Raw genomic sequence first — 11,691 nt, forward strand, 5'->3', positions numbered from 1 at the left:
GAATTGGGTTTATTTCCATTTTAAACGCTAAAGACCTCGATCCTGCAATCCTTACTCAGGCAAACCTCCCAGTGCAACCAGTGGAGGTTTTGCCCGAGCAACAACCACACAATCGTGTCCTCTATGAGCTTCGTTAAAAAGAGGAAAAGGAAAAAATGAAAGAAAAAAAATTCCAGGTGCCTAGCCCCTTGGCAGGCACTCTTGTACAAAATTCAATCTCTATTTTTATGAGAAGTAAACTGTCTAAATAAATTTTATTAGGGGCAACCAATATATTTTCTGGTAGTTCCCTTTGTTCCAGTTCTACGTGTGTGTAACAATCTAAAACCTATTTATTGAGGAAAAATCACTGGATCCGTCATAGAAAATCCTTTTACTTTGCTCTGAAGTGATTTCTGAAGACACTTTTGTCATTCTGAAGATTTTGGGGGCATTGTGCTAAGCCTTTCCTTGTTAGGAACTTCGGTTCTTATGATCATGTGGGAAATACCTTAAATTATAAAAGGAATGGACTTGACTGGCACTTTTCTGGCTACCCTCGGAAAACGGAACGATGACGGGGAATGAAATCTTTGCAAATACATCTCAAACACTGCCCAGGTGGATTCACACACTTGACAAAACAAGTGTAGAGAGGAGCGGAATGTGATTATAGTGTTTTACATATCTACCGTTGTCATTTTCTTTCTGACATGCTTAGTGTCAGCCCTGGTCTCTTTTTTCCCTTCTACAGATTTCCTTTTCTTATCCCCCCATCCCACCCCAAAACGATTATGCTTTGAAGCCTTGGTAGAAATGATTTAGTTTGTTTATACTGCTATAAAAATCAAGAGCAATAGAAAAGTCATAAAATGAAGCGCGCTATCAATCACGGTGCAACATTGTTATTCAGCGGTTACTAAGAGAGATTGATAATCCTTTGATTCCTCCCATTGTTATTACTCTGATGTGTCTTCACATTAACTATTACACGTTTATTTATCGACCCGAAACATACAGCACAGAGGATATCTCTGTGTGGGACTATCTAGCACGTATGCGAGAGAGTCAGGATGCACACTTGCAGGATCTGGATATTATGCCGTCTCCGCGTACCATGGAGCTAACAAACAAAACAGGACTCGAGTATTGTAACTTCAAACCGGCTTGTATTAGCGCCCGACTTTCCAATCGTTTCCCTATTCAGCTCACAGACATCACAGGCATTGCTGAGCAGCCCCCACTCCACACACACCTACAGCCCTCGAGACCATTAAAACCCATCAGTCCAGCCACACCGCCTGGGGCTCACTGCGTAAAAACACACCAACACCCCTACAAATAACACCCCATCAACCAGCCAGCCCGGGCTCTGGGGCTCTTGCAGTCAAGCAGCCCGCTCCCCAGGGGCGGGCTGTCTCCTTTGGCATGTCTGCGACTGCAGGTCCGGTCTCACTTTGCTTCGGTTCTCGCCGCCCTACTTGTTACAACGTGGGGTTGCTTTGGGGGTTTTGCTCCCAGGGTTTTCACCCCAGACGGGGGCCCTTTTTTCGCTGGCGTAAAAATAAAATAGATTTAAACCCAAAATTTAAAAAAAAAAAATCGAACCACACACCGCGATTTGCTCGCCCACTAAAGTGGGGCCCGGTTCTGCCTCTGAGCCTAGCTATTCCTGTGCCGCTGTGCAGGGACAGAGATGCACCCAAGAGCCTGTGACGTCTCTAAAGCTGAATTGAATCAATGTAACCAAGGATCTGAACAGGGGAGAAAAGGGAACAAAACTGCCCTACATCGCGGTCGGCCGCTTCCTTTGTCTCCTTTTTCAGTCACTGGCGAAACCCACCACATCTGAGCTGCAAACAAAATCACTCTTGCATCTGCTCGCATGCAGCATTTACAATGTTTTGTGTAAGTCAATTGGGTGGTGAACAAAAAAAGCCATTTGCGCTGTATTATTTAACACAGACTTCACTGGGCTCCCTTTTTGTGGAAGCTTTATTTGCACTAAATGAATAATCTTAATTGCATCACTTTTGAATTAAAAATCAATGTTAATCAAGTTGGAAGTAGTAAATATCAGTTTTCATTGTGCCTGGGTAGAGGGTATTTTTCTTGTTTTGCAAATAAAAATACAAGTCAAATAACTTTAAAAGGGCATTATGTTCTGCTACAAACACAATTGAAACGGATTGTTTAGGAGCGGATCAGAAATGGTACAGAATTTTGCACTTAATTTCCTCAGTTATCATTTACAATAAGAACCTCTTGGCTTGACAGCCAAGTCTAAACAGTAGTAAATTAGTACAAATTTATACTGATTTTACTCTAATAATCGTAATAAAAGCTTATAGATTTGGCACTAATTACATAAATGCCTAATGATCTTGAAAATTACTCTGGTTAGAAATATATTACTAATCTAAACTTTGTTGTTGGCTGGCTTTGAAAAATCAGAACATTAGAAATGGTTCGCTTCACTTGTGCAAAGCACTTTAAATTGTTCAAGTAGTTAAACATAGTCAAGAGGAAAATAAAAAGCATTTAACTTTATTTACCGCCTTAAACTGCGTTTCTGGCCAAGCTTAGAAACTTTAACCCAACACGTTGAAGGGCTTTTCAATCTCCGTGCAATGTTTTCTCTTTCACACAAACATTTAGCCCGGAGAGAAGCGCATCCAGATCCCCTTGGGGGGGACGGGGGACAGGGACGACGGGAGAGCAAAACAGAGCGTGTGTAAGTTTCATTAGGAACTCGGATCACTTTATTCCTCGTTGTCTTTCAGCCCCCAAGAACGGCGGGAATAAACGATTTACGCTGTATTACAAATGACAGGGAGCTCTCCCACTACCCGCCACTGCCCCGCAAAGATCCTGAACCTCCCAGCCGATCTGCAGCGTGAAAGTTGACACACAAAGCACAAGCCAACCCCAAACAAGGAGTGAGGAAGCCCCCTGGTCCGGGAGAGCCTGCTCGCCAGGCTCCCAAGCGGGCCCGTGCACACTCCTTGTGCTTGGGTTGGAAGGCGCCGCGGGACACCCCCCAAGACCCTTGCCCAGGGGCAGATCTGAGCAGGGGCAGCGGTAAAGTCACGCCTGGCCAGGAGAAGGAAGAGAGCGACAAACGGGCGGCGGGAGGAGAACTAAGCGCGCGCGGGAGACACAGCGAGAAGGCCCCGGGCTGCCGCTGCTGCCGCCGGGGGGGATGCGGGGCTGGCGGTGCGGAGGCTGCAGGCGGGCGGGCGGAGTGGGGACTCGCCGGGCTTGCTGACATTTGCAGCCTGCCCTCCTGATTGGTCCCTTCGCCGAGCTGCTCACGGGTTCATTGAAGTGTTAAGCACCTCCCCGTCTCTCTAAAGGACATTATAATGCAAGAGACCCCCTTTTTAACCACACACCGAATTTTCTTTCATTTAGGCGATCTATATATATCTATATCTTATATCTATTTTAAATAACTTAAACCGCTACAATTTGGGGGGGAACAGCCTTCGCCCTGGAGCGGTGCGCGATGCTGTCTCACGCCGACCTCCTGGACGCCCGACTCGGTGAGTTTTTTTGGTTTTGTTTTTTTTTTTCTTTTTCCCCCAGCATCTTTCTCGCCCCCCGGCAGCGGCGAAGGAAGAAGCCAGAGCAGGAAATTGACAATTTGTTCCTTGGTTTACCTTAATGCGCTCTAAATGGGCTAATTTCTTTAAAAGTAATTGTGCTGTATTAAAGTTTAATTTGATTTACCGGCGTCTTTTAGGAAAAAAAAGTCGCTGGGCTATGGAGATCCAGCCCCAGCTGTGGGCTTCTCGTGTCTCTTTCCCTCCCCAGGTCTCTCCCTTTTAGGGCAGATTATCCCAATATTTGTGATTTTGAATTTATTATTATTATTTTTTCTTTACGACGGGACAAAATCGGATTGAGTTGGTCCGGATCTGACAGGGAGGCGAAGCCACCCGCGAGGAGGCGGGTTGGGTTTGTCGGCCCAGCCGGCAAACAAAATAAACCCACTAAACTCCCCCCCCCAGCCCCAGTGCCTGGGGAGGCCCCGCCGGGTCAGGCCCCACAGACGGGCCGGAGCCGGCGCCTGGCGCAGGAGGAAGCGCTGGAAAGTTTCCTGCCGGCTGGAGTTGAGCGTGTGACGCGGCGCGGAGGGCCGGGGCTGGGGCTGGGCGAAGGGGGCTGCGGGGGCTCCATGGCTGGGGCTCGCCGCTCAGCAAACTTGGCCGCCGGACACAAGCGGGAGCCGCGCGGGGGCCGCCTACCTGGCTGCAGGGGAGTGACCGCCGCCGCTTTGCCTCCGCAGGAATGAAAGATGCAGCCGAGCTGCTGGGACACCGGGAGGCGGTGAAGTGCCGGCTGGGCGTAGGGGCCTCTGACCCGGGGGGGCACCCGGGAGACATGGCTCCCAACTCGGACACGGTGGAAGGGGCCACCCTCCTGCCCGGGGAGGACATCACCACGGTGGGCTCCAACCCGGCCTCCCTGGCAGTCAGCGCCAAAGACCCCGATAAGCAGCAGGGGCAGCCGGGCGGGCAGAACCCCAATCAAACGGGACAGCAGCAGGGGCAGCAGAAACAGAAACGGCACCGGACCCGCTTCACCCCGGCGCAGCTTAACGAGCTGGAAAGGAGCTTCGCCAAGACCCATTACCCGGACATCTTCATGAGGGAGGAGCTGGCCCTGAGGATCGGCCTCACCGAGTCCCGGGTCCAGGTATGAGCAGCTGCTTCCGGGCCCAAACCTCCCGGATCCCTCCGTCACCCCCCCCATCCCCACCCCCGAGCGCCCTTGCGCTCGCTACCTGTAGCCACCACAGCTCGCAGGGCTCCTGCCCCACAGCTCTCTTTTGTGTTCACATCCCTCCTTTAGGCTTTCCCTTGTGGGCTTAACAGAGAACAGGCTGGTTTGTAATTCCCCGGTCACACCGTCTAGTGAGACAGCTCAAATGATCACCGCCTAACCCATAACATAAATAATAATAAACCCACCCAGAGCCGGCGCTTGGTGACCAGCCTTTTACAAAATATGCCAAACAAAATTACATTTGAAAGCCGCGAGGAATTTTTGAAACACCCATCTGGTGTAAGAAAGGGATTATCGGCATCAGTGTGAACGCAACAGTTGAATATCAGCTATTAAGCAGCCCACATATTTCGGCACAAACGACTGAGCCAATCCCCGTTAGGGAGAAAAAATCATTAGCAGTGTAGTGCGTGGCATAGTTCTCCGTCGTAAAATGGTATGTTTTCTGAGCTGGTTTTGAATTTAGCTACCTCCAGTGAACACCCTCACACTGTACAATTGATCGCTGAAGGAACGATCGATCGATCAAAAAGAGACCCCAAAACAAACAAAACCAAAGACAGATCAAGTATTTGCTGTGACTAGTTTTCTGTTTAATTTTTTAATACTTGTAGCCGAGCTGCCTGTTTACTAATGAGCATGTGAAATATTACCAGTGAGCTAAAATAATTTCAAAGTGTAATGTAAATCTGAAGGGGCATTTTCTTGGATTTGGGGGAAAGGTTGAATTCCAGTGGAAAGCAGCACTGAACACTTGGAAAACGATTGCAAATTTAGAGACTGTTCCATTACTCACATGTTTGTGTCTCCTGAAATGTTTACAATAAGCGTATGCTCCTAATATGTTCCTGCTTCTTTTATCGTTGTTAGCACTGAATTGGTTGTACGACGAATCTAATGTAGTAGTGTAAACTGTCCAAGGTCCTGAAGATCTCCCACTGAAATCTGCGGCAATGTTTTCCCTAGAATTTTATGCCAGCTTGCCTGAAATATTTCATAGCTCAACCAACCTTCTATACATATGAATCGAATTTTAACAATATGTTACATTTTTAATTTTAGGTTTAAAAGGAATTTCTGTGAGCACAACAATTTGAGTTTAAGTTTATTTAATACTTGCTTTAAATAACTGAGTAATCACGGAAGACAGCACTAGAACTAAGTAGCTTAAATATCAAGAACATTGCCTTCAGATTATTTTATTATATATATTTTTGACATACCGCAAACAGTTTATTCAAACCATTTTAGGCAGAACTTAAAAGTAGGTGAGAGGGATAAAAGCAACAGACTATTACAAATAACGCCTTTAAACCTAAACTTTTGTTCTGGGAAATTTTGTGTGAGACTCTTAGACGAATTATGCACATTGAAAATACTTTAACTATATGTGGTGTGGTGACACTATGAACGCATTTTCACTTTAACAGTGTTCGTCTCCAAAAATTCTCACCGCAAGCCAAGTCCCCACGCCCCCCCCCAAAAAAGACAAAAGATATTTAAAAAACGAAATGAACGTTTCATAACCAGAAACTGACTGTGTTCGTGAACCAGAACACACACACATTTGTTTTAAAAAGTAAAACCATTGTATAAAACCGACACATGATGATAATTAGTTTAAATTAAAATAGAAATTAGATTCACAAATAAAATATAACTGGACAACTGCCTTTATGAAAAAAGAAAACGTGGACGATTAAACTTTATTGGGTTTCCCAAAGGTTAATGATACCAATTTCAATATTAGGAGTGTGGTAAATGAAGTAAAATATAAAATATATAATGGAAATAGTTATTTTCCAAAAGCACATCAAAGAAATTCGTTGGAAGAAAGATAACGTGTTTTAATGGCCTCAGCATAATCCTGAACCAACGATAATAGCACTAGACTGCTGATAAAAACAGTTTAATAGAGTGGCAATTTAAATATTTTTTGCAATAATGTTCTACAGTTTAAAAAGTAATCAGATCAACATAACCTTCTTAATTAACACTTCAAAATGATTAACATGTAATGTAATGCAAAAATAATTTATGTAAAATGTATTTACTTCACAATTCACTGTATCATTGCTCCTTGACCAAATTTAAATTAAATAGTAATTGGTTTATGTTCTTATATGAGTACTTCATAGTATTCTTTATGGTTAACAGATTGTCTACATATTCCTTGCAGTATGTGGGCACCACATTGACTAAGAAATTATCTAAACAGTTAATTTATAGCGGCTGTATATGTTTTTATGTGTTTCAAATGCTAGAATAAATTGCCTCTTTCCTCATTTTAGAGCTATATTTAATGTATATTATACAGCTAAATAATTATTAAAGGACTGGTGCTTATAAGGGAACCCAATTCCATGTCTGATATCGCTCTGCTTTTCAGGCTTGTGTAATAAACCCGTTTTTTTTATAGCATGCCATTATTAGAAACCAATTTCAGAATTATTTATAACCCGGAATGGCTTATTAAGCAGCAATGCGAGAATCATGCAAATTACGCGATCAAATGCAATATAATAAGCATAATCATTAGTCTCTAGCATGGATTAATTAACTTTCAATATTTTATTTACATAAAAACCAAATCAGTGAAATAACTTCTGCACAGTCAGCCTTGCCTTTCAATATTTTATACGAACACAAATAATGTGGTGTAATTCCATTGACCGTGTCCCCCACAATGGTCCTGTCACCTGCCACATCTTAATAGGGGACAAGCTGAGAGTATTTTCTAGTTTTCTAATGGAATGAGAAATTGCATTTTCTTCCTCTCCCAGCACTATTAAAGTGTAATGAATTCGGCCCAGAGTTCACGGCTGGCTGATCGAAATGAACCTGAGATCTGAGCTTTAATACAGCTCTCCAGATTTCCTACCAAATCTTCACATTAATCATCCGCTAGATTCCAATGAGATCTTCATAAAGGTTTGGCTCTTGAAAAAAATAAAATGTAAGGTTCTCTCCTCTTCTCTCTCTATTTCTAACACATTTATTGCTGGGGAATTAAACGGGCTATATATTTTAAAATACATTTACAGTATGTCTATATTACTGTAACAGCAGATATCAAAGTAGATTTTTAGCTTCCAACCTCCATTAGATCCTCACTGTTGTATTAATAATTTTCAGGGGCTAGTTGCATTTTAAACATACTCCAGAGTTGCCCAATGCCTGTGGTTAATATATTTCCAGAGTTGTCATGTGTGCATTTTCAAAATCTCCCTCAGGTTTTCTCCACGTTTTAATCTGTCATGCACTAGTTTTCAACTGGAAACATTCACATTTTAAAAGCATATGCACTATAGCTATGAAGTGAGGCGATCAGACCTGATGGAGATTCTTTACAACACCAGTAAACCATGAAACATAAAAGATTTTGTAGCCGCAATTTAACTATTACCCTAAAACATAATTGAACACGATTTTTCGATTATTCATATAACATTTAGTTCCTTAACAGCTGTTCATTTCCGCTAATGGCCGACCATATTTCTCCGTCTAAGTATATAATATTAAACGATAAACTCCAGCAGGTTCTAGGGTCCAGAATAGTAATAATCAGGAATTCAAGTGGATTCGCTGATTTCCCCTCTTACAACATCCCAAGTATTGTCCTTTGACAGTGCAATGAAACCTGTCAGTCTATTCACTCCGAATCAAAGAATCTGGCCGGGTTTGAGTGCTGCTTGCTGACGGTCCAGCCACCAAGCGTTAGTGGAGAAACAATTCGGAGTCAAAGATCGAAACTCATGTTCCAATCACACAGACGTTTTTATAAGAATTCAGACGCGAGCGCAAGCAGGGTCAGCAGCACAGGGTCGGTGCTTCCTTATTTATTTATTTTTTAGCCCGGCCTATTTTACACAAATTCGCCTCGTTATGAGTGAAGGTGGCTGCAGACAGCTCAATCCTGGGACAGAGACATTGAGCCCTTTCATTATATACATTCCTGCAGCTTTATTAAGCAGTCACACGGCAACTTGTGGGGCGACAGCGGAGCTGTGACTACAGAGCACAAAACCAGGAGAGACAATGCGAGGGAATAAAGGCCAGGGAGGGAGACAATAAAAACCATGTCAGGTGGCGGGGAAGGGAGCGGAGCGAGAATTGGGGAGGGATGAGGGAGTAAACCTACTGCTCTAACTAGCTTTCCTGTAAAAGAATCGTCTCAATGCTATTTCAATGGAATAGAAATCTATAGTACAAAACCATTCCGAATAGTCCAATTGTAGTGCACGCGGGAGGGATTTTTGGCTGTGCAATAAGTAATGAATTATCTGACTGAGACAGGCGCTGATCCTAGGTAAGCAGTTGTCACATCCTGGGCTCTAATTTATATTGCACATTTGTAAAATCCCCCAAAATATAGACCAGGTCATTTGCATCTGGCCAAATCACGTTCCATTGACTCCCAGTGAGTAAAACCAGCCGGGTTTGGCCTGATTAATAAACAAAACACTGGGTTAAATGGCTGACTGGAGAATGAAGAAGTGTAAAGCGCAGGTATCACTATCACGTATCAGTTCACCAGCGGGCTGAAGGAGATGAAAACCCAGCTGATTAACTAGCACATCAAAATGAGTATCTGAAAATGTTAAGAGATTATTGCCAAGGCAACACGGTTTAGACAATGATCTAATAGGAAACTTCTGTTTCGTCTTCTTTGTTTTGACATTTGTAGACAAATAACCCAAAGATCAGAGATTCTCTTTGCCATTATTAAGAACTAAAATGTAAGCCCCCTAAGCAGTGTATTTAAAGTGTATTTAATCAGTCAAATATAGCTCATTGCAAAAGAGCCTTGGGTTTGTCAAAGCAAAATTAAATTTTATTGACAACTAGTGTAAGAAAGCTTTGAACTTGGCCTACATTAATTTGCAACGTCGGAAAGATAAATTTACGTTCACTCCACAGATGAGAAGAACCTGGCTGTTGAGAAAGGGATAAGGCCCTCAAGCTCAGGATTCTTGTCATTCTCTGCAAACAGTAGATCTGAGGGCTAATACAGAGCAGGGCAACTGGAAACAGATTCCCCCCCCCCCCCCAACCAAAGAAACAGTCACCAAAGATCCATTTGAATTTGGCATACGCAGGTGGAATTCTGTATTTAAATGCTTAAGCACCAACCATTATTGGTGCAAATACAGGTTATCAAGGCTACACAAACCAGAATGTGACTCAATGGTGTTCCAAAGTATATTATTGTCATCAGATCTATTTCGCTTATAACCAAACTATTTTTCTTGGTGCAAATTGTGTGTCTTGTTGTGTCTTTGAGGAGTCAAAATAAGGACGTCTTTTTCCAAGTTTTAAATCCCCGGTTTATACTTTCAGTGGAAAGAGGGAGTATTTATGCCTATGTGGTGTAGGCTGTACATACATATACAGTGCGTTCATAAGCGTATGTATATACATACAAATGTGTGTGTACACCCTATAGATGGACACGTGTGTAACACATATTGGGTAGGATGTAGGAATGATGTATATAAGGACGTATCTTTCTCGGATATATTTCTTATGTGTGCATCTTATGGCTGCATGTACACTTATCACTCAGTCCTGCGTTGAGTGCAGAGGCCTGGCCTAGATGACCTACTGAGGTCCCTTCTAGTCCTACACTTCTACGATTCTAGCCCCATATATGCAGCCACAAGGCTATGGAAGCGATACATGATACGCATAATTGCCACAGAACAAGCACTATACAGTGGAGATCCAGCCTCTAGATTGGATCGCATCCTTTGGCCCCACCCTTCCTGTCACTTCTCTTCTCAGATGAGCCAGCGCCTGCCTGTGGGCTTGCCCCGCGCCGAGCACAGCGGGCCCCGTGCTCTCAGCTGGCCGCGGTGGGATCTCTGGGCCGAGCTGTGGGCCTGGGGTCCCGGGCAAGGCCGGCACAGACCGGGGGGCCGGGCAGCTCTCCCTGCCCCGCGGCGCACGGTCCCTAACCCGCCTCTCTCGCTCTCTCCCCCACCCCGTGTCCGGCAGGTCTGGTTCCAGAACCGGCGGGCCAAGTGGAAGAAGCGCAAGAAGACCACGAACGTGTTCCGGGCGCCGGGCACGCTGCTGCCCACGCCGGGCCTGCCGCAGTTCCCCTCGGCCGCCGCGGCCGCCGCCGCCGCCATGGGCGACAGCCTGTGCTCCTTCCACGCCAACGACACGCGCTGGGCCGCGGCCGCCATGCCGGGCGTCTCGCAGCTGCCGCTGCCGCCGGCGCTGGGCCGCCAGCAGGCCATGGCGCAGTCGCTGTCCCAGTGCAGCCTGGCGGCGGGGCCGCCGCCCAACTCCATGGGCCTGTCCAACAGCCTGGCGGGCTCCAACGGCGCCGGCCTGCAGTCGCACCTCTACCAGCCCGCCTTCCCCGGCATGGTGCCCGCCTCGCTGCCCGGCCCCAGCAACGTGACGGGCTCGCCGCAGCTCTGCAGCTCCCCGGACAGCAGCGACGTGTGGCGGGGAACCAGCATCGCCTCCCTCCGCCGCAAAGCGCTGGAGCACACAGTCTCCATGAGCTTCACCTAATGGCAGCGCCGCCTGGCCCTCGCCCGGCCGCCGCCCTCGCCCCCGCTGCGGATCGCGTCCCCCCCACCCCTCAGCCCCCGCCCCCGCGCCCCCGACTTACTTACCAGGGAGTCGACTCAGGATCTGAAATCAGACACCAATGGACTGGTTTGTGGGCAGAGAAATACCCCCCGGCGCCCCCCCCCCGCCCACACGCCCCCAGCCCCCAGGCCTGTGTTCCCAGGAGGAGACACAATGACCAGGGCCTTGTGTCTTCACATCCACACACGAAGGGACTCACTGGGCATTTGGGATCTCGTTTTAATTTGTCCCTTGTCTCCCTTCCCCACCCACCCAGACAGCTCTTGGGCTTTGCCAAGAGATCCATTTGTTTTTAAAGCACAACAATAACAA

The 11,691-nt window shown here is 45.9% G+C and overlaps 1 protein-coding gene across 1 annotated transcript; it reads left to right on the forward strand.

Annotated features, from left to right (window-relative positions):
* Window positions 1–3,467: 3,467 nt before the first annotated feature.
* OTP (orthopedia homeobox) lies at window positions 3,468–11,349 on the forward strand. Its single transcript, XM_073346198.1, has 3 exons — window positions 3,468–3,524; window positions 4,271–4,680; window positions 10,768–11,349. The coding sequence occupies exons 1-3, from the start codon at window positions 3,488–3,490 to the stop codon at window positions 11,296–11,298; spliced, it is 978 nt and encodes a 325-aa protein (XP_073202299.1). The 5' UTR covers window positions 3,468–3,487; the 3' UTR covers window positions 11,299–11,349.
* The last annotated feature ends 342 nt before the right edge of the window (window positions 11,350–11,691 follow it).

Source organism: Lepidochelys kempii, chromosome 5 (assembly GCF_965140265.1).
Source record: "Lepidochelys kempii isolate rLepKem1 chromosome 5, rLepKem1.hap2, whole genome shotgun sequence".
Classification (NCBI taxonomy): domain Eukaryota; kingdom Metazoa; phylum Chordata; order Testudines; family Cheloniidae; genus Lepidochelys; species Lepidochelys kempii.

Excerpts from the sequence above, each read along its gene's own strand:
- OTP (XM_073346198.1), top strand. The coding sequence starts at position 3,488 with ATGCTGTCTCACGCCGACCTCCTGGACGCCCGACTCG. Across the intron at positions 3,525-4,270 it reads CCTCCTGGACGCCCGACTCG|GAATGAAAGATGCAGCCGAG; the intron begins GTGAGTTTTTTT and ends TTGCCTCCGCAG. Across the intron at positions 4,681-10,767 it reads TCACCGAGTCCCGGGTCCAG|GTCTGGTTCCAGAACCGGCG; the intron begins GTATGAGCAGCT and ends CGTGTCCGGCAG.